At 46.7% G+C, this 20,034-nt stretch overlaps 1 protein-coding gene across 4 annotated transcripts in view; it reads right to left on the bottom strand.

Annotated features, from left to right (window-relative positions):
- The window catches only part of CUNH6orf118 (chromosome unknown C6orf118 homolog), a 203,507-nt gene that overhangs the window by 153,864 nt on the left and 29,609 nt on the right, over positions 1 to 20,034 (bottom strand). For all 4 annotated transcript variants that reach the window (XM_077486634.1, XM_077486635.1, XM_077486637.1 and 1 more), the window contains exon 2: positions 11,861 to 12,598. In XM_077486634.1, coding sequence (XP_077342760.1) covers positions 11,861 to 12,550 — 690 coding nt within the window. In that variant the 5' untranslated portion in view covers positions 12,551 to 12,598. The remainder of the gene's footprint in view (positions 1 to 11,860; positions 12,599 to 20,034) is intronic.

The raw sequence follows: 20,034 nt of genomic DNA, 5'->3' as shown, positions 1-20,034 counted from the left end.
ACGTACAGTCTGCTAAACACTAATACACAACCTGCTTGGTCCACAAAAGTTCTTATAAGGACTGGTAACTTGGTATAGGGTGCTACGGTACATAGGCTTGAGTGCGGTACAGTCTGCTGTTCTGTAAGGACCGCTATAGGTCCACAATAGATAGGGTTGACGTGCACCACTGCTGACCGCTCACCTATACTGCAGCAGTCCTTCAGCGGTATAGGGACTAAGAGTTTTGTCACAGGGTCATTTAAAAAATGACATGCAGAGGAAGAGGCAGGCCCTTCCGCAGGGGTGGTAGGGGTAGGGCAGGAGCAACAGGCTTGAGCCAAAGTGGGAAGTTGCAGAAGGTGCGTTCAATTACTTTAAAGGATGCACCAGACTTGGTTGAGTGGCTCGCTCAGCCTTACTCTTCTGCACCCTCCTCATCCTCTCGATCTGCACCCTCTTCTTCACTCTCTGCTATGTGCACCCCCAAAGACACTACCACCAACAACACGACCACCACCACCACCACCACATACCTTCCGCTTGAGTCACTGGAATTATTTTCCGATCCATATCAAGAGGACATTTCTGATGCGCAGCCACTCTTGGTATTGGATCAGGAAGAGGAGGTAGCAACAAGCGCTACTCAGCAGTCTGACGCCAGTACCCAGATCAGCCCAAGGAGGAGGTTGGTCCCCGGTGTTGCTGCCTACTCTACTTATAGCGGTGGGGAAGGTGACGTTGATGATGACGTGTCTAGTGATGTCACGTGGGTGCCCACAAGAGAGGAAGAGGAGGGGAGTTCAGAGGGAGATATGGACCAGCAGATAGGGAGGAGAAGCAGCAATGACTTACATTGCACAGCAGGGACAAAGCAGACTGCAAATGTATCAGGAGCGAGTCATCGACCATGTACGGTCACATCTGGCGCTCCCAGGACACCGGCACATGGCTCCGCAGTGTGGGCTTTTTTTAACGTGTCCGCTGCTGACAATAGCGTTGCCATCTGCAATCTTTGCAGTCAACGCGTTAGTCGCGGTAAGCCCAATACTCACCTAGGGACGACCGCCTTAAGAAGGCACATGAGCAGCCATCACCGAGCCCAGTGGGAGCAACGGAACACACAAAGCCACACTGCAGGCTCTCACCGTCCAGCCTCGTCTTCTACTTCTCCTTCTCCTCTCTCCTCACAATTGTCCTCCACTCCACCTTCCATCACGCCAAGCTCACATTTTTCTGCAAAAAGGCAGGCTTCCGTGGGCCTAATGTTTGAGCGTAAAAAAATGATGACGCCGGATAACCCTCTTGCCCAACGGTTGGCGGCTGGCTTGTCAGAACTCATAGCCCGCCAACTACTGCCATATAAACTGGTGGACTCGGAGGCCTTTCGCAAATTTGTGGCCATTGGAACACCACAATGGAAGGTCCCAGGAAGGAAGTATTTCTCAGAGAAGGGCATCCCAGAGCTATATGGCCATGTTCAGCGGCAAGTGAATGTATCTCTGGCACACAGTGTCGGTGCCAAGATACATCTGACCACAGACACGTGGTCTAGCAAACACGGGCAGGGAAGGTATATCAGTTTTACTGCCCACTGGGTGAACCTTCTGACGGCCGTCAAGCATGTAACCCGTGGCACCCGTGTAGATTTGGTTTTACCGCCACGGATTGCATGCAGGCCTGACTCTTCTTCTCCTCCTCCTACTCCATCCTCCTCCCTCTCCTCCTCAGCTGCCTCCTCCTTTTCCGCTGCTAGCGTCTCTTCCACTGCACCGCCCAAGCTCCCCAGAACCTATTCCACATGCCAGGTGAGACGTTGCCATGCCGTGCTGCGTCTGTTGTGCCTGGAAGCAAAGAGCCACACTGGCCCGGCACTCCTTTCAGCTTTGCGTTCACAGGCAGATGAGTGGCTAACACCGCTCAATTTGACAGTTGGTAAAGTGGTGTGTGACAACGGTGCCAATCTGCTTAGCGCATTGAAACAGGGCAAAATCACGCACGTGCCGTGCATGGCACACGTCTTAAACTTGGTCGTGCAGCGATTCCTTGTCAAATACCCTGGGGTCCAGGACATCTTGCGGCAGGCAAGGAAAATCTCGGCCCATTTCAGAAGATCTTACACGGCCATGGCTCGCCTTGCTGACATTCAGCGGCGACACCATCTGCCGGTCAGACGTCTTATTTGCGATTGCCCGACGCGATGGAACTCAACCTTCTATATGCTTGATAGGCTGCTCCAGCAGAAACGTGCAGTTAACGTCTACCTGTATGAACTCTGCGAAAGAAACGGTTCTGGGGAGCTGGGTTTTTTTTCACCGCGCCAGTGGCTGCTCATGCGCGACACATGCAGACTTCTGCGGCCATTTGAGGAGATCACCAAACTGGTCAGTCGCAGCCATGGCGCCATCAGTGACATGGTACCTTATGCCTTCTTTCTGGAGCGTGCATTGCGTCGTGTCATTGATCAGGCTGTGGAGGAGCAGGAGCGGGAAGATGAGGAAGTCGCAATGCTGGATGAATTCCCAGGGGGGGCTACTCTATCTGAGACAAGTCAACAACAGGAGTCTGATGAGGAGTCAGAGGAGGATGGTGCCGGGGCGGATGAGCAGGAGCAAGAAGAGCATGCTTTAAACCTTTCTGGGATCCCTGTTGTGCGAGGATGGGGAGAGGAGAATGAAGAGGACGACATTATCCTGGATGATGAGCAGGAGCCAGGCCACCACACCGCTTCCACTTTAGTGCAAATGGGGGCCTTCATGCTCCAGTGTTTTAATAGGGACCCCCGTATAAAAAGCATGAGGGTCAAGGACCAGTACTGGGTGGCAACGTACTTAGACCCCCGGTACAAACACAAAATGGCGGAAATGTTACCGCCGTCGCAGAGGGCTGTCAGAATGCAGCACTTCCAGGCCTTGCTTCGAGAAATGCTGCATTCTGCTTTTGCGTGCGCTGGCAGAGGAGCAATTCCCACTCCCAGAGAAGGATTTGCGGGTACCAATCCAACAGCGCCTGCAAGAAGAGGCCGGTTTGAAGATGTGTTGGTGACTTCGGATATGAGGTCATTCTTTCAGCCGACCCATCGACAGGTGTCATCCGGATCCAGCATCAGGGAACGCCTAGACCGTCAGGTGTCCGACTACATTGGGTTAACGGCCGATGTGGACGCTCTGAGGAGTGATGAACCCCTAGACTACTGGGTGGGCAGGCTTGACCTCTGGCCAGAGCTTGCCCAATTTGCAATCGAACTGTTGGCTTGCCCCTCATCCAGTGTCCTGTCCGAAAGGACGTTCAGCGCAGCAGGGGGGATTGTGACCGATAAGCGTACTCGCCTAGCTCACCACAGTGTTAACTACCTCACATTTCTAAAAATGAATGAGGCATGGATCTCGGAGGAATTCAACACATGTGATCAGTAGACCATGTATATGTCTATAAACAATTTTTGGAATCAAGCACACAGACCTTCTTAATTCATTTGGCTCACTTCCCTGACCCAAAAAAGCACACCGTACTATATGCCCCTACCCTCCTCTTTGAAGAGGTTGAGCGGTGTCATATTTCTACTGGGGCTGCTTATTATGAGGGGTTCCCACCATCCCTGTGCTGTGCTGACTTCCTCCTGGGTGTTCTTATTATGAGGGGCTCCCACCATCCCTGTGCTGTGCTGACTTCCTCCTGGGGGTTCTTATTATGAGGGGATCACACCATCCCTGTGCTGTGCTGACTTCCTCCTGGGGCTGCTTACGGTGCTGCTGTCAGCGCTGTATGTCACGGAGCTGCTGTCAGCGCTGTATGTCACGGAGCTGCTGTCAGCGCTGTATGTCACGGAGCTGCTGTCAGCGCTGTATGTCACGGAGCTGCTGTCAGCGCTGTATGTCACGGAGCTGCTGTCAGCGCTGTATGTCACGGAGCTGCTGTCAGCGCTGTATGTCACGGAGCTGCTGTCAGCGCTGTATGTCACGGAGCTGCTGTCAGCGCTGTATGTCACGGAGCTGCTGTCAGCGCTGTATGTCACGGAGCTGCTGTCAGCGCTGTATGTCACGGAGCTGCTGTCAGCGCTGTATGTCACGGAGCTGCTGTCAGCGCTGTATGTCACGGTGCTGCTGTCAGCGCTGTATGTCACGGAGCTGCTGTCAGCGCTGTATGTCACGGAGCTGCTGTCAGCGCTGTATGTCACGGAGCTGCTGTCAGCGCTGTATGTCACGGAGCTGCTGTCAGCGCTGTATGTCACGGAGCTGCTGTCAGCGCTGTATGTCACGGTGCTGCTGTCAGCGCTGTATGTCACGGAGCTGCTGTCAGCGCTGTATGTCACGGAGCTGCTGTCAGCGCTGTATGTCACGGAGCTGCTGTCAGCGCTGTATGTCACGGAGCTGCTGTCAGCGCTGTATGTCACGGAGCTGCTGTCAGCGCTGTATGTCACGGTGCTGATGTCAGTGCTCTGTATTACGGTGCTGCTGTCAGTGCTCTGTATCTCCTGCACCCTCTTGTTTGCCTACCCTGGTCCCTGACCTTCCCTCTCCTCCATTGCCTTCATTAGCTCCATAGTCCTGAATTGTCAGAACAATTTCCCAAATAAAAAAAAAATGCTTGTAGTTATCGATCCCAAATTCACCTCATACATGTATTATGCTATTGTCCAGGTGGTGGGACTACGTGCTACCCCCTAATAATTACCCCGTGGCCGCAAATTCGACCTAAAGGTTTGCGAAATTCGCCTCCCATTGAAGTCAATGGAGCCCGCGGCGAACGGTCGTTTTCGCGAACGTTTGTGCCCGTTCGCGTTTCGCGTTCGCGAAACGTCCCGTCGGAAGTTCGTCCATCACTATCAAGGACTTAAAAAGTGATATTAAAGGCTGATTTGTTTAAAAAAAAATAGCAAGCATGTCATACTTAAATGCACTGCTCATTTGTTTTGCACGGATCCTCCTCTTCTTGGGTCCCCCACAGATGCTCCTGCCCCCTCCCTCCTGCCACATGCCCTCACTTGCAAGTATTGGGGTGGGGGTGCTGCTGCACATATAAGGTTTGAATACAGAAAATTGGAAAAAATTAGATTTTTGTACTCACCATAAAATCCTTTTCTCTGAAGTTTACTGACTGACACAGCTCTATTAATCTTGACCGTAGGGTTGTTACGCCACCTTCAGGAGAGGACTAGGCAGAACATATTATACATGAGAAAAAAACAGAACTTTACAGTTGCGCCCAGGGGGCAGTCCAACCAGTAATAAGCCTGCTTCCTGCAGCTCAGTATGTCAACAAGCAGTATAACGTAAACCAATAGGAGGGGAGGGTGCTGTGTCAGTCAGTGAACTTCAGAGAAAAGGATTTTACGGTGAGTACAAAAATCCTATTTTCTCTTTCGTTTACTGACTGACACAGCTCCATTAATCTTGACCATAGGGACGTCCCCAAGCAGTGTCATAACGAGGGGTGGGAACAGTATAAAAACTTCACCCACAACCAGAAGTGCTCCCTAACAGGGGAGTCACCACCTTATCTAGCCGCATCAGAACTTGCGGTCAACAATGCAACAGTGCATTATATTCAAAAGTAACTGCTGTATTTTTAAAACAGAGTAAAGACTGTAAAATTGCAACATTACACAGCCGCCTGCAAAACTTTGCAGCTAAAGCAGGCATCAGACAATGCGCTTACCGGTACATCCACTTTGTAGAACTTGGTAAAAGTGTGAACGGACGACCAAGTCACCGCCTTACACACTTGAGCGACTGACGCTTGTTGTCGGAAAGCCCAAGATGTTCCAATTTCCCTGGTGGAATGGGCCGTGACAGGAAAGAGGGGCACCTGCCCCTTCAGGGAGTAGGCCTGTGGCACAATCTGTCTGATCCACCAAGAAATGGTGACCGACGAGACCGCCATACCTTTTTTCGGACCAGCTACCGAAACAAACAGACTCTGACTTCCGAAAGGGAGCCGTGGCAGACAAATACACCCTTAGAACCCGGACCACGTCCAGGGAATAAAGGGCCACCTCCTTAGGATGTATCGGTGTCAGGGCTGGCTTAGCCCTTCCTTCTCTGGGCTGGCCGCTCAGCTGTCGGCTAATTGCCAGCTCTCTTCTCTCTCCACAGTTACCAGCTGTTCCTGATGATGCTCGTCTGACCTGCCTACTTAAAGCCTTCCAGCTCACTTCACCTCTGCCTTTGCCTTGGTCACATCACTAGAAACCATCTCCTGCGTTTTGTTTACAGACTGGCTTGCTGACATCCCTTCTGGCTCCTTATCCTGCTTGCTGTTGCTCTACTTGGATCCCTGACTTCTGGCCTGGCTGACTACCCGATCTGGTTACTGGACTCTGGCTATGCTTGACTACGCTTTTTCTATTTACCTTTTTTTTTTTATTAATAAACAAGTGTGATTTAATTGTACTTCTGTCTCAATCTGATTCATGGTTTCTGACAGTCGGTTTAGGACACAGAGATGGTAACAATGCCTTCATTAATGTGAAACTCCAAAGCCACCTTTGGCAGAAAAGAAGGTTGCAGATGCAACACCACCTTATCCTCATGGATAACTAGATAGGGTGACTTGCAAGACAAGGCCGCCAAATCCGAAACCCTCCTCGCCGATGTAATGGCCACTAGGAAGACCACTTTCTGAGAAAGAGTCAACAAGGGAATTTCCTTGATGTTTTCCAATGGCGGTTTCTGAAGTGGCAATGGCACCAGGTTCAGATCCCATGGGGGTAAAGGTGGACTCACCGGAGGAACTACATGCCGGACCCCTTGAATAAAAGTGCTCACTAGAGAATGAGACGCCAGGAGTCGTTGGGAAAAAAACAGCCAAGGCTATTTGTCCCTTAATGGTGCTTAAAGTTAATTTCTGGTCTATTCCTCGCTGTAGAAACAGCAGGATCCTGGAAACGGAATAGGTGCGTGGATGCCAACCTTTCTCCTCACACATGAAGATGTAGGCCTTCCAGGTATGATGGTATATCTTCCGAGAAGAAGATTTTCATGCCCTCAACATAGTTAAAATCACTGAGTCCACCAGGCCCCCGGTTCCTTAGCACCTGGCTCTCAACAGCCATGCCGTTAAAACCAGTGATGGTAAAGCAGGATGGAGAATCGGACCTTGACCCAGAAGGTCCTCTCATAACGGCAGTCGCCAGGGAGCGTCCGCAACCAGGCATACTAGGTCAGCGTACCAGGGGCGGCGAGGCCAATCTGGGGCAATCAGTATTACCGGAATCCCCTTGGCCTCCACTCTGCGGAGCAGACGTGGTAGCAGTTTTAGTGGAGGAAAGGCGTAGATCAATCGGTACTGACCCCATGGAGCCAGCAGCTCGTCTGATACATCTGCCCAAGGATCTCTTGTCCTGGTTACGAACCGCGACACCTTCCAATTGAGTCAGGAGGCCAGGAGATCCACATCTGGTGAGCCCCACTGCAGGCACAGAAGCCTGAACACCTCCGGATGCAATACCCATTCTCCTGGGTCCAGCATCTGGCGACTTAGGTAGTCCCGCCTGCCAGTTTTCTACTCCCGGGATGTAAATGGCCGACAAGGCAGGTACATGTTGCTCTGCCCACTGAAGGATGTGAGCGACCTCCCATCGTGCTGCAGCCGAGCTTCTTGCTCCTTCTTGATGGTTGACATATTCTACCACCGTGGCGTTGTCTGACTGGATCCTGATCGGATGCCCTCGTAGTCTCATCGACCATGTGGAGAGGCATAGCCTGTTCGCTCGAAGCTCGAGCACATTGATCAGCCATTTGGATTCCTCCCCCGACCAGAGGCCCTAGGTCGACTGTACTCCCAGAACTCCGCCCCAGCCAGTCAGGCTGGCATCCGTTGTGATCCCTGTCCAATGTAGAGGTAGGAACGACTTCCCGGACCCGAAGTGCCAGGGACCTCAGCCACCAGAGCAGGGAGTCCCAGACTGACTGGCTCACCAGAATCTGCCAATCTAGGGATAACGGAGATTTGTCCAATTTTTTCAATATCTCCTTCTCCAAGACTCTGGTGTGAAACTGCGTACGGTACCACCTCAAAGGAGGCCACCATGAGGCCCAGGACTCACATGCAGAAGCGCAGCGACGACCACCTGCGTTTCATCAATAGTTTTACTGTGGTTCTGAGAGTCTGCAGTTTGTCTGAAGGGAGAAAAACTCTCGCTTCCATGGAGTCCAGCAATAAGCCTAGGTATTCCAAGCGCTGAGGCGGTATGAGCACCGACTTTTTTAGGTTCAACAGCCACCCAAATTCCTGCAGGGTTTGCATGGTGATCACCAGACCTCCTTTAATTCTGAGGCAGAAGCTGTTCTCAGGAGGAGATCGTCTAGGTAACCTACGATTGTGATCCCGCGTTGTTGCAACAATGCCAAAATACCTTGGTAAGCCAAAGGGGAAAGCCACAAACTGGTAATGGGCTTCCCCAACTGCAAATCACAGAAACCTCTGATGCCTGGGGCATATGGGTATGTACAGGTACGCATTCTGGATGTCCAAAGATGCTAGGGAGTCCCCTGGATGGAGTGCAGCGACCACTGAGCGAACTGGTTCCATTCTGAACTTCTGTAATTTTACAAAGCAATTTAGGTCCAAGACTGGAAAGACAGAAGACAGAAAACAGCAGGTCAAGCAGACCTGCCAACAAGGACATCTGAATCTGACAGGAAAGACTCTGCAACAGAAACTGTGTACCTGATCCAATACAAATACAAGTTTGGGCAGCACAGTGGTGCAGTGATTAGCACTCTTGCCTAGCAGTAAAAAGGGTCGCTGGTTCGAATCCCAACCACGACACTACCTACCTGGAGTTTGCATGTTCTCCCTGTGCCTGCGTGGGTTTCCTCCGGGTACTCCGGTTTCCTCCCACACTCCAAAGACATGCAGGTAGGTTAATTGGTTTCTGTCCAAAATTGACCCTAGTATATGAATGGGGACCTTGGATTGGGACCGATGTGAGTGTGCAACGTACAGGGATAGGGACAATTGTAGACACTCACTCAGGTTGAACTGGATGGACTAGTGTCTTTATTCAACCTTAGTAACTATGCAAGTCCACCTCCTTAGACAGAGAGCTAAGACTGATCATTTGATTAGACAGGAGCAGGGAACATATTTTGACAAACTTCACATAGAGTCTGTTAATAGGCCACAGCAGAAGGGCCTGATTCCCTGACTCCAAATAATCTGAACCCACAAGGATCCTAGATGCATGCTATTTCCCATGGGGAATGTCTGCAACCAGGTTACACATGCGCTGTCTGTTGACAATCTAAGGAAATACTAAGCCCTGCAACCATGGTTTCCTCCTGCCGTGCAGAAGACAAAGCATACCCATATGCACAAATCTTCATTCTCAGAATGGAGACTACAGGATGGAGAGGAATTGCAGTTGAGAGTTACAGATAGCTTTCCCAAGCCTTTTTATGGGTCTTACAGCACCAACTTCAACTACAGGGACCTCCCTGAAGAAGGAGACACTGCCTGCTCCAGGGAACTGGACTCAATTCCCAGTCTTGAGGACAATCCTGAGACAGAAGTTTTCCCATAATGTGGGAATGAACCACCCCACAGACCCATAGAAACTGAGGGTGCCTATTAACGATCATTAGATTCATAGTAACTTCTTGCACATCTTGACTTAAGTCCAGACTTCAAGATACCAAGAGGCACACTAGGGAAGACCAAAGGTTAACGAGAGAAGGAAAGGAGATGTAAAAAGGGTAAGTGTAGTGACTATTAGGGAGGATTTCACTAGCCCAGAGGGTGCAGAGTGCTTCTGGTAGGGTCTAAGCTGGTCGCATTACTCATTGGTGACTAATAATCAACAACATTAGATGTGTAAGAGTCCGGCTGGTGGAAACTTTCAGATATAATCCAGATAGAATTTTTTTCTGCCGGCGATTCTGTGCACCGTAAGAACAATCATAGCGGCAGTTCAGCCACTTGATCGATCTTGCAGCCAGCAGGGAACGACTTTCCCCCCTCCCGCCACCCTTCGGTGCTACTGCCGACTCACCCATGCGGATGGTCCCCAGTCATTTCTATAGCCCTCGGAGGCCCGGGCACGACGTTATGACATCATGTCAAAGCCAAGGACATGGCTGAAAAGGCTGAGTGTGTTTTTTTTTTTGCTTTTTTTTTAAAGTGTAAAAAATAAAAGTAAAATGAAGAATAAAAAAAAAAGTAAAGCGCCCCCGTGTGCTCATGCACATAAATAAACGCATACGTAAGTTGCACCCACATATGTAAACGGCGATCAAATCACACATGTGAGGTATTGCCGCATGCGGTAGAGCAAAAGCAACAATTTTAGCCCAAGAACTCCTCTGTAACTTTAAACATGCAACCTGTAAAAAAAAGTTAAGCATCGCCTATGGAGATTTTTAAGTAATTAAATTTTGCACCATTCCACAGGTGTGCACAATTTTAAAATGTGACATGTTATGCCACGATCGGAATTCTCGGCGGAAAAAGCTCTGATGGTTTTTCCGACGGAATTCCGACGGAATTCGGCTCAAGCTGTCATGCCTACACGCGGTCACATCAAATTCCGATCATTTATAACGCGGTGACGTACAACACGTACGACGTGACTAGAAAAAGGATGTTCAATAGCCAATAGCTTCTGCCTCGTAGTTAAATCTGAGCATGCATGATTTTTGGCGTGTCGGAATTACATACACATGATCGGAATTACCGATAGAAAGTTTTTCTGTCGGGAAAATTGAGAACATGCTATCAATTTTTGGCTGGCGGAAATTCGGACAGCTAAATTCTGATGGAGCATACACATGGTCGCATTTTCTGATGAAAATCTGTCTTTTTCTGTCCGGAATTCCGATCGTGTGTATGCGGCATTAGGCATCTATTTACTTGGCAAAACATCATCCTTTACAATTATACAAAAAAAAGGGCTAACTTCATTGTTTTGTTTTTTTAGTTCATGAAACTTTTTTTCCAAAAAAAAAAAAACACGTTTGGAAAATCGCTGCGCAAACATCATATGACATAAAAAGTTGCAACAACGCCATTTTATTCCCTAGGGTCTTTGCTAAAAAGCATATATAATGTTTGGGGGTTTTGAGTAATTTTATAGAAAGAAAATTATGGTTTTTACATGTAGAAGCAAAGTGCCAGAATTGGCCAAGATGGAAAGTGGTTAAACTGGAATTAAAATCCAAATTTTTAGCATTGCAATGGTTACATCCCTTGACGGATGCTATCATCATCTCTTCAGATTACAGGTATTAGGTTTTAGAGCTCTTGATTCGCCAGCAGAAAATGACATGTCCAGCAAATGCACATGGAAGTCATTCACTCTGGCAGCAGCAGTGTGCCAAGAATGCATGCTAAGGATCAGCATGACAGCCAGGCATCTGGTATCTGCAGAATGGAAAATCCGCAGCTTCAATGTTTTCAACTGTTTTCTTTAGAGTTCTACTCCTATTTTTCACCTCCTCACTCCTGCCAGTCCCAGCAATTTCTGCTCAATTCTGGATTTATGAAGAACCTGGAGGTTCCTTGTTAGTGATTTACCCCTGTACTACAAACAGTACATCTATACTTAACCACTTGTAATTGTGATATGTTCCATGCTGAGAAATGAAAACATAGTTATCAGTCCTGATTTTATCACTTAGATTCTAGTCATTTACAATTAAACATTACATACTGGTAAAAACTTTAAACACAATGACAATTTAGAATAGATGCCAGTCTGGCATTGTATTTTTTTAAATTGTCTGTTATGCATTACCATGTGCTATTTCATTCTCAAATATATATCTGGTCTTAACGTTTGCTCTGACACCATTTTTTTTCAAAAGTTGTTTCCTGCAAAACCTTTGGTCATGTAATAGACCCCTTCAAACTTAACAAAGTTATAATTTCAGAATGGCTGTACCTTTGTCAACTTCTTCTTGCAGTATTCAACACTTGAACTATTAAAGAAATCATTTGTCAAGTGTTGCTTCTGGATAACTTCTTCATCAAACTGTAAAAACATTTTGAACTGGTCTGATTTGGTAAGACCAGAAAAAAATTTGGGAATAAATTTGTATTTGTCTTTGTAATCTTTTTTTGTTTTATATAGTTCATAATCAAAAGTCAGCATCTTGAAATCAGGAATTTCAAGCTCTTCACCCTGCAATGATTCTTTATCATATTCTAAATTATCCAGGCAAGTCCCATATGATTGGGTTCCCAAAAGAGAACTAGCAAAAGGAGTATTTATGGGAGTAGCAGTGCCAAAATGTTTTATCACTGGAGAATATGTACTTGCTGATTTGGTATTAAGACTTGGTACTACACTTGTTTTAACAGTAAAGTGAGTGAACGAATCCTTCCTCTTTTTGCCTTTCTCATCCGATTTACTTGAGGCTATATCATGTTTAGGTGTGCCATGCAGAAACTTTTGCTGGTTCTGTCCACTTCTCCAGAACGTCTTTGCTTCTAGAACTTGAGGCTTGAAAAGATGGTTGTGATTTAGATGTCCACCTGTATAATCCCAGGAGTCCTTTTTGTTTGACAATTCTATTTCATCCAAAAGTTTGTTAAGAGGCATCATTTTACTTTGCTGTTTTGCTCGTAGCATCAAATAAAATTTATTCTCATCTATTCAGGTAAATATGCTGCATCACATCTAAGAAAAAAATAAATAAAACAAAGAAATATAAATGTGACCAATTGCCAAATGATGAATGAAAAAATCAAGTATCAAAATAATAAGAGCATGTATCATCTCAGTAGCATATTATCTCTGTCCCTTGCTTTGTATAGGACATACAATTAATAAGGCAGAGAGCAATGATAAAAATGCAATATCCATAATCAAAACTATATTACTGTCAAGAGGTTAAGTTATTACTATGAGATGCACACAATTGCTCTTTGCACCACTTAGAGATGATTATTGCCTCAGAAGCCTATGGACATGGGATTTTAGATCTTCGTCAAGATAAGAGGTCAGAAAAGGTACAATTCATAAAGCACTGGGGTGCTCTGTCATGCCAGCAGTGTTGGCCAAATGTTGACTCGTTCACCTTTACAATAAAAAGCACATATGGTATATGAATCACACTCTCAGATTCAGGTGGTGAGGTGCAGTAAATTTGTTAGGGACACCGTGACACTGAAGGTGTTGGGTCTGTGGCAGTGACAAAATTAGGGCCAATAATTATATAAAACATACCCACCCCAACTGATCAATTAACAGTAATGATGTATTAATTAATACTTACAATTCGTCAGTTATCATTTGAATTTGAAAAGTAAACCAAACATTGAAAATTTTGTTTAACAGAATATTTATGAGAAAGGGATTTATTTTAAACTTGCATCATCAAATTGAAGCCATTCTATCCATATTTTACATCAAGACTTTCAAACTGGATGTTACCCCCAAAATCAGAGCTAGTCTGTCAAAATTTCAAATCTTTGGCAACAGGTTACACAAGGTAAAGTACAGTAGTTAAGCCACAATAAATCCCCGCCATCTGTTTAGATGTGGAATTGGTAATCAATGTCAGTGTTTAGATAAAAGTAACCGGTCACAAATATAGAAAGACCCCCCTCCTTCCCCCAGAACTTTGCTATTGGTCTTTTATATATGTGGTTTTACTAACCAGTAAGGGTGTTCCCAGTGCCGACAGCTCAGTACTGGTAGTTTATACTGGAAGGCTCTTGACACTGAAAATTACTATACATAACGCAGCTGTCTAATGTTGTATAAAGTGCACATTTAAGTTTTTACATATTCTGACAAAGCAGTAAAAGTAGTTTAAAGTAAGCCTTAATTCTGTGCCTGTGGATATTGCAGAGAAATTCACTGAAAAAGGGCTCATGCACACAAACATAAATACAGGTGCCTGAGAGCCCCAACTGCAGTATTTTTTCATCCATATTATTGTATTACAAAATACACTGCGTGCCTGTAATCTGGTGTAAATGCCAGTGATTGATAATACACACGCACAAACATAATTTCTTGAACAAGAGAACTGCACATTCAGGAAGTTACATTGCACAAGATTACAGGTAAACAGAGCATTTTGTAATTCAGTAACATGGGCAGAAATACGTTGAAGCTTGGGCTCCTGGGCACAGAAAATAAGGGCAAATACGGTGTATGCTTTTGTTTACATTTGTATGTGCATTAGGGGTGCGCATCTTCACTGGTCTCAGAATTCGATTACGATTATCTGGTCAACGATTCGATTTGATTCTGCGATGCATCGCGATTACCAACAAGCTCCCACTTCCGCTTGGGCCACCTAGGTGGCCCTTCCACCCTGCAATCTTCTGGGACACATCACAGTTCCCAGAAGATTGCCCGGCTATGCAGGACAGCGCAGTGAGACATGCGCACCTGGCTGTGAAGCTGCAAGCTGTCACAGCTGGATGCCCACAGTAGTATTGCCAGCGCCGTGAACAGGCACGGGAGAGAATGGAGGGTTTGGGTGGCCACAATGCTGGATTGTGGGACAAGTGAGTGTCTTTTTATTAAAAGGCAGAAGATACACTTTTTTTGTAGCTGCTGACTTTTAATAAACAAAAAATTGACTGGAACTCCACTTTGAATTAAAAATAACCTCACTTAAAAAGTGCACTAATCCAGGGCACTACAGGGTACAGGCATTCACACACACTGCTGCTGGGAGGTCAGGAGGGATTATAATCCACAGCTGACAAACAACCCTGTGAAGTTCCCTGTACTGTCTCTGTGCTGACCAGTGGCAGCTGGTGCTCAAAATTTTTGGGGGGGTGTAAACAAACTGAAAAATACTGAACCTCCCCATCAAACGCAGCCACTGTGCCTGTCAAATGCAGCCATTTGTGCCCATCAAACGCAGCCGCTAGTGCCCGTCAAAGGCAGACACTAGTGCCTGTCAAACACAGCCCCTTGCGCCCGTCAAACCCAGCCACCTGTGCCCCTTAAACGCAGCCACCTGTGCCCCTTAAACGCAGCCACCTGTGCCCCTTAAACGCAGCCACCTGTGCCCCTTAAACACAGCCACCTGTGCCCCTTAAACACAGCCACCTGTGCCCATTAAATGCAGCCAGCGTGAGGTGTAAGTAGAGTACAAACTCATTTGTACTCTACTTACTGTTGTTACTTTCTTTTAATAAATGCTGAGTTACATTGAATGATGTGCTCCACTGTATGTGCTTTTCAAAAAAAATATGTCACTTCATAACGAATTTCACAGCAAATACATCCCGATCATGTGCCGAGCCCGGCCCGCCTCTCGCCTCTCTCCTCTCACGTTTCACATCTCTCGAGTCCTGACGTCAGTGGGGAATTCTCAGTCCTGCCCACCTCTCCTCTGATATGATAGCGATAGTCAGCGGGTGGGGCTGAGAATTCCCCGCTGACGTCAGGACTCGAGGGACATGAAATGTGAGAAGAGAGGCGAGAGGCGAGCCGGACTTGGCACATGATCGGGATGTATTTACTGTGAAATTCGGTATGAAGTGACATATTTTTTTAAAAAGCACATACAGCGGGGCACATCATTCAATGTAACTCGTCATTTATTAAAAGAAAGTAATTTTAAAAATACGCTCGGAGCGTTTTCCTGGGAGGAGTGGGGCATGTCGGGATTACATCATCGCAATTGATTTTCCGGTCCTTATACATCGATGCCGAAATGGGGACACCCAAATCGCGATGCAACGATTAATTTCAGCACCCCTAATGTGCATAAGCCCTAAAAGTTCAGTACAAAAACAGTGAAATATCTGCTTGTTAAAAAGGTTTGAAAGCTTAGTGTCCATAGTTTGGGCACAGGTGCACTTTAACCACTTGCCGCCGCCGCACGACGATGTACGTCGACAGAATGGCACGGGCAGGCATATGGGCGTACATGTACGTCCCTGCCTTCCCGCGGGTGGGGGGCCCGATTTTATTTTTTTTGCATTGGTGTCATTTGTGACTGTAATAACTGTTAGGGCAGTTAGGGTTAGCCCCCTTTAGTTCTAAGGTACCCCCTAACCCCCCCAATAAAGGTTTAACCCCGTGATCACCCCCCCGTCGCCAGTGTCACTAAGGCTGGGTTCACATTGCAGCGGTTTATGAGAACGGATGTGATTCGCACCGCACTGCAGTGCAAATCACATCCGATCTCTGTGCGATTCGAGTTCAGCCATACAGATAGTATGGCTGAATTCGCGTCGCACCCGCCGCAAACTCGCACGGGACCCTTTTTTTGGTCCGCAGCAGAATCAGATCGCATGGGTGTTCACACCATGCGATCCGAGTTTGCAGATTGCACTGCGATATGCGAATTGATCTGGGGGTGTCATTAACATTTCACTGACACTCCCAGCAGTTCGCATAGGGCAGTGTGAACTGCCGCCGGGAGGCATGCGATGCGGGAACCCGCCGCGGATTCGTGGCGTTCCCGCATCGCTCCAGTGTGAACCCAGCCTAATAAGCGATAGTTTTTCTGATCGCTGTATTAGTGTCACAGGTGACGCTAGTTAGGCAGGTAGGTATTTAGGTTCGCCGCAGCTTTTTATAGCGCCAGGGACCCCCATATACTACTGCATAAAGCCCCCTGATTGCCCCCTAGTTAACCCTTTCACCAGTGATCACCATATAACTGTTACAGGTGACGCTGGTTGGTTAGTTATTTTTTTTATAGTTTCAGGGCACACGCCATTTATTACCTAATAAAGGTTTAACCCCCTGATCACCCGGCGGGTGTCATTTGTGACTGTAATAACTGTTAGGGCAGTTAGGGTTAGCCCCCTTTAGTTCTAAGGTACCCCCCTAACCCCCCCAATAAAGGTTTAACCCCGTGATCACCCCCCGTCGCCAGTGTCACTAAGGCTGGGTTCACATTGCAGCGGTTTATGAGAATGGATGTGATTCGCACCGCACTGCAGTGCAAATCACATCCGATCTCTGTGCGATTCGAGTTCAGCCATACAGATAGTATGGCTGAATTCGCGTCGCACCCGCTGCACCCGCCGCAAACTCGCACGGGACCCTTTTTTTGGTCCGCAGCAGAATCGGATCGCATGGGTTTTCACACCATGCGATCCGAGTTTGCAAGTCGCACTGCGATATGCGAACTGATCTGGGGGTGTCATTAACATTTCACTGACACTCCCAGCAGTTCGCATAGGGTAGTGTGAACTGCCGCCGGGAGGCATGCGATGCGAGAACCCGTCGCGGATTCGTGGCGTTCCCGCATCGCTCCAGTGTGAACCCAGCCTAATAAGCAATCGTTTTTCTGATCGCTGTATTAGTGTCACAGGTGACGCTAGTTAGGCAGGTAGGTATTTAGGTTCGCCGCAGCTTTTTATAGCGCCAGGGACCCCCATATACTACCGCATAAAGCCCCCTGATTGCCCCCTAGTTAACCCTGTCACCAGTGATCACCATATAACTGTTACAGGTGACGCTGGTTGGTTAGTTATTTTTTTATAGTTTCAGGGCACCCGCCATTTATTACCTAATAAAGGTTTAACCCCCTGATCACCCGGCGGGTGATATAAGTTTGAGGGTCAGATAAGGTCTGCGTCACCCCAGGCAGCGTCAGGTTAGTGCCAGTACCGCTAACACCCATGCACAAAGCATACACCTCCCTTAGTAATATAGTATCTGATCAGATCTATATTAGCGTCGCCAGCAGTTTAGGTTTCCCAAAATGCATTGTTAGCGGGATCAGCCCAGATACCTGCTAGCATCTGCGCTTAGCCCCTCCGCCAAGCCCAGCCCAGCCCACCCAAGTGCAGTATCGATCGATCACTGTCACTTACAAAACACAACACACATAACTGCAGCGTTCGCAGAGTCAGGCCTGATCCCTGCGATCGCTAACAGTTTTTCTTGTAGCGTTTTGATACAGTCGCTGACAGCCTAGGTGCTTTTTTTACCTGTGAGTCTCCCTAGTGTACCCCTAAATTTAGGGGTGTCTACTTTCCAAAATGGGGTCATTTGGGGGGGTTTGTGCCATCTTGGCATTTTATGGCCTTCAAAACTGCGATAGGTAGTGAGGACTAAAATCAAAATTTACACCCTTAGAAATCCTGAAGGCAGTGCTTGGTTTTCGGGGCCCCGTACGTGGCTAGGCTCCCAAAAAATCCCACACATGTGGTATCCCCGTACTCAGGAGAAGCAGCAGAATTTATTTTGGGGTGTCATTTCACATATGCCCATGGCATGTGTGAGCAATATATCATTTAGTGACAACTTTGTGAAAAAAAATAAAAAAAAGTTTGTAATATTCCCGCAACTTGTGGCAAAATACAAAATATTCCATGGACTCAACATGCCTCTCAGCAAATAGCTTGGGTGTCTACTTTCTAAAATGGGGTCATTTGTGGGGGTTTTGTGCCATCTTGGCATTTTATGGCCTTCAAAACTGTAATAGGTAGTGAGGAGTGAAGTCAAAAATTTACGCCCTTAGAAAGCCTGAAGGCGGTTCTTGGCTTTCGGGGCCCCGTACACGGCTAGGCTCCCAAAAAATCCCACACATGTGGTATCCCCGTACTCAGGAGAAGAAGCAAAATTTATTTTGGGGTGTCATTTCACATATGCCCATAGCATGTGTGAGCAATATATCATTTAGTGACAACTTTGTGAAAAAAATAAATAAATAAATAAATAAAAGTTTGTAATTTTCCCGCAACTTGTGCCAAATATAAAATATTCCATGGACTCAACATGCCTCTCAGCAAATAGCTTGGGGTGTCTACTTTCTAAAATGGGGTCATTTGTGGGGGTTTTGTGCCATCTTGGCATTTTATGGCCTTCAAAACTGTGATAGGTAGTGAGGAGTGAAATTACAAATGTATGCCCTTAGAAATCCTGAAGGCGGTGCTTGGCTTTCGGGGCCCCGTACGCGGCTAGGCTTCCAAAAAGTTGACCACATGTGGTATCCCTGTACTCAGGAGAAGCAGCAGAATGTATTTTGGGGTACAATTCCACATATAACCATGGCATGCGTGAGCAATATATCATTTAGTGACAACTTTGTGCCTCAATCGCTTGAGGCAAAAAAATAAAATATTCAATGGGCTCAACATGCTTCTTATCAATTTCCTTAGGGTATCTACTTTCCAAAATGGGGTCATTTGGGGGGGTTTTGTACTGCCCTGCCATTTTAGCACCTCAAGAAATGAGATAGGCAGTCATAAACTAAAAGCTGCGTAAATTCCAGAAAACGTACCTTAGTTTGTAGATGTGACAACTTTTGCGCAAACCAATAAATATACAGTTATTGACTTTTTTTTTTACCAAAGACATGTGGCTGAATACATTTTGGCCTAATTGGATTTTTCTAATAACAAAAAGTAGAAAATATCATTTTTTTTCAAAATTTGCGGTCTTTTTGCGTTTATATCGCAAAAAATAAAAATCGCAGAGTCAGTCAAATACCTTTAAAAGAAAGCTCTATTTGTGGGAAAAAAAGGACGCAAATTTTGTTTGGGTACAACATTGCATGACCGCGCAATTACCAGTTAAAGCAGCGCAGTGCCAAATTGTAAAAAGACCTCTGGTCATTGACCAGCAAAATGGTCCGGTCTGAAAGTGGTTAAGGGCTGGACACTTCATTCACTGTCAGCACTATTGTACAGTGATTCTGTACAGTTATTGTATTGTACCATTATTCTGCAGTGCCTTCCAGTGAGTTGTGATAAAATGCAGCAAGCCAGTTGATCTGGCACAGCACCAGTGTGCCAGGAATGCATACTGGAACTCAGCATGACAGCCAGGCACCTAGAATTTGCAAAGTGAAAAGTTTGCAGTATTAGCCCTCATATTTTTTTCAGGAAATGTTTTCTTTAGCATTACTTCTTTCCATTTCCCACCTTCTCCAGCAACTCACTCCTCGCAATGTCTGCTCAAAGTGATGGGAATCTATATTTATGAAGATCCTTGAGGTTCCTTAGGTCCTAGACATTTGTCTAGGTTGCCTTGTAGTTGATTTGTCCCTGAACTACATACAACACATCTATACTTAAACACTTGTCTACCAAGGTATGTTTGTAAACGACATGATAAACAAGATGTTAAACCAAGCTCACAGCTACTGCTGCAGCATACTGGCTTTAAGAGCCATTGAA

The sequence above is a fragment of the Lithobates pipiens genome, unplaced genomic scaffold, assembly GCF_037356315.1.
Source record: "Lithobates pipiens isolate NorthernLeopardFrog02 unplaced genomic scaffold, aLitPip1_a1.2 Scaffold_18, whole genome shotgun sequence".
Classification (NCBI taxonomy): domain Eukaryota; kingdom Metazoa; phylum Chordata; class Amphibia; order Anura; family Ranidae; genus Lithobates; species Lithobates pipiens.
This window is presented reverse-complemented; position numbering and strand designations above follow the sequence as displayed.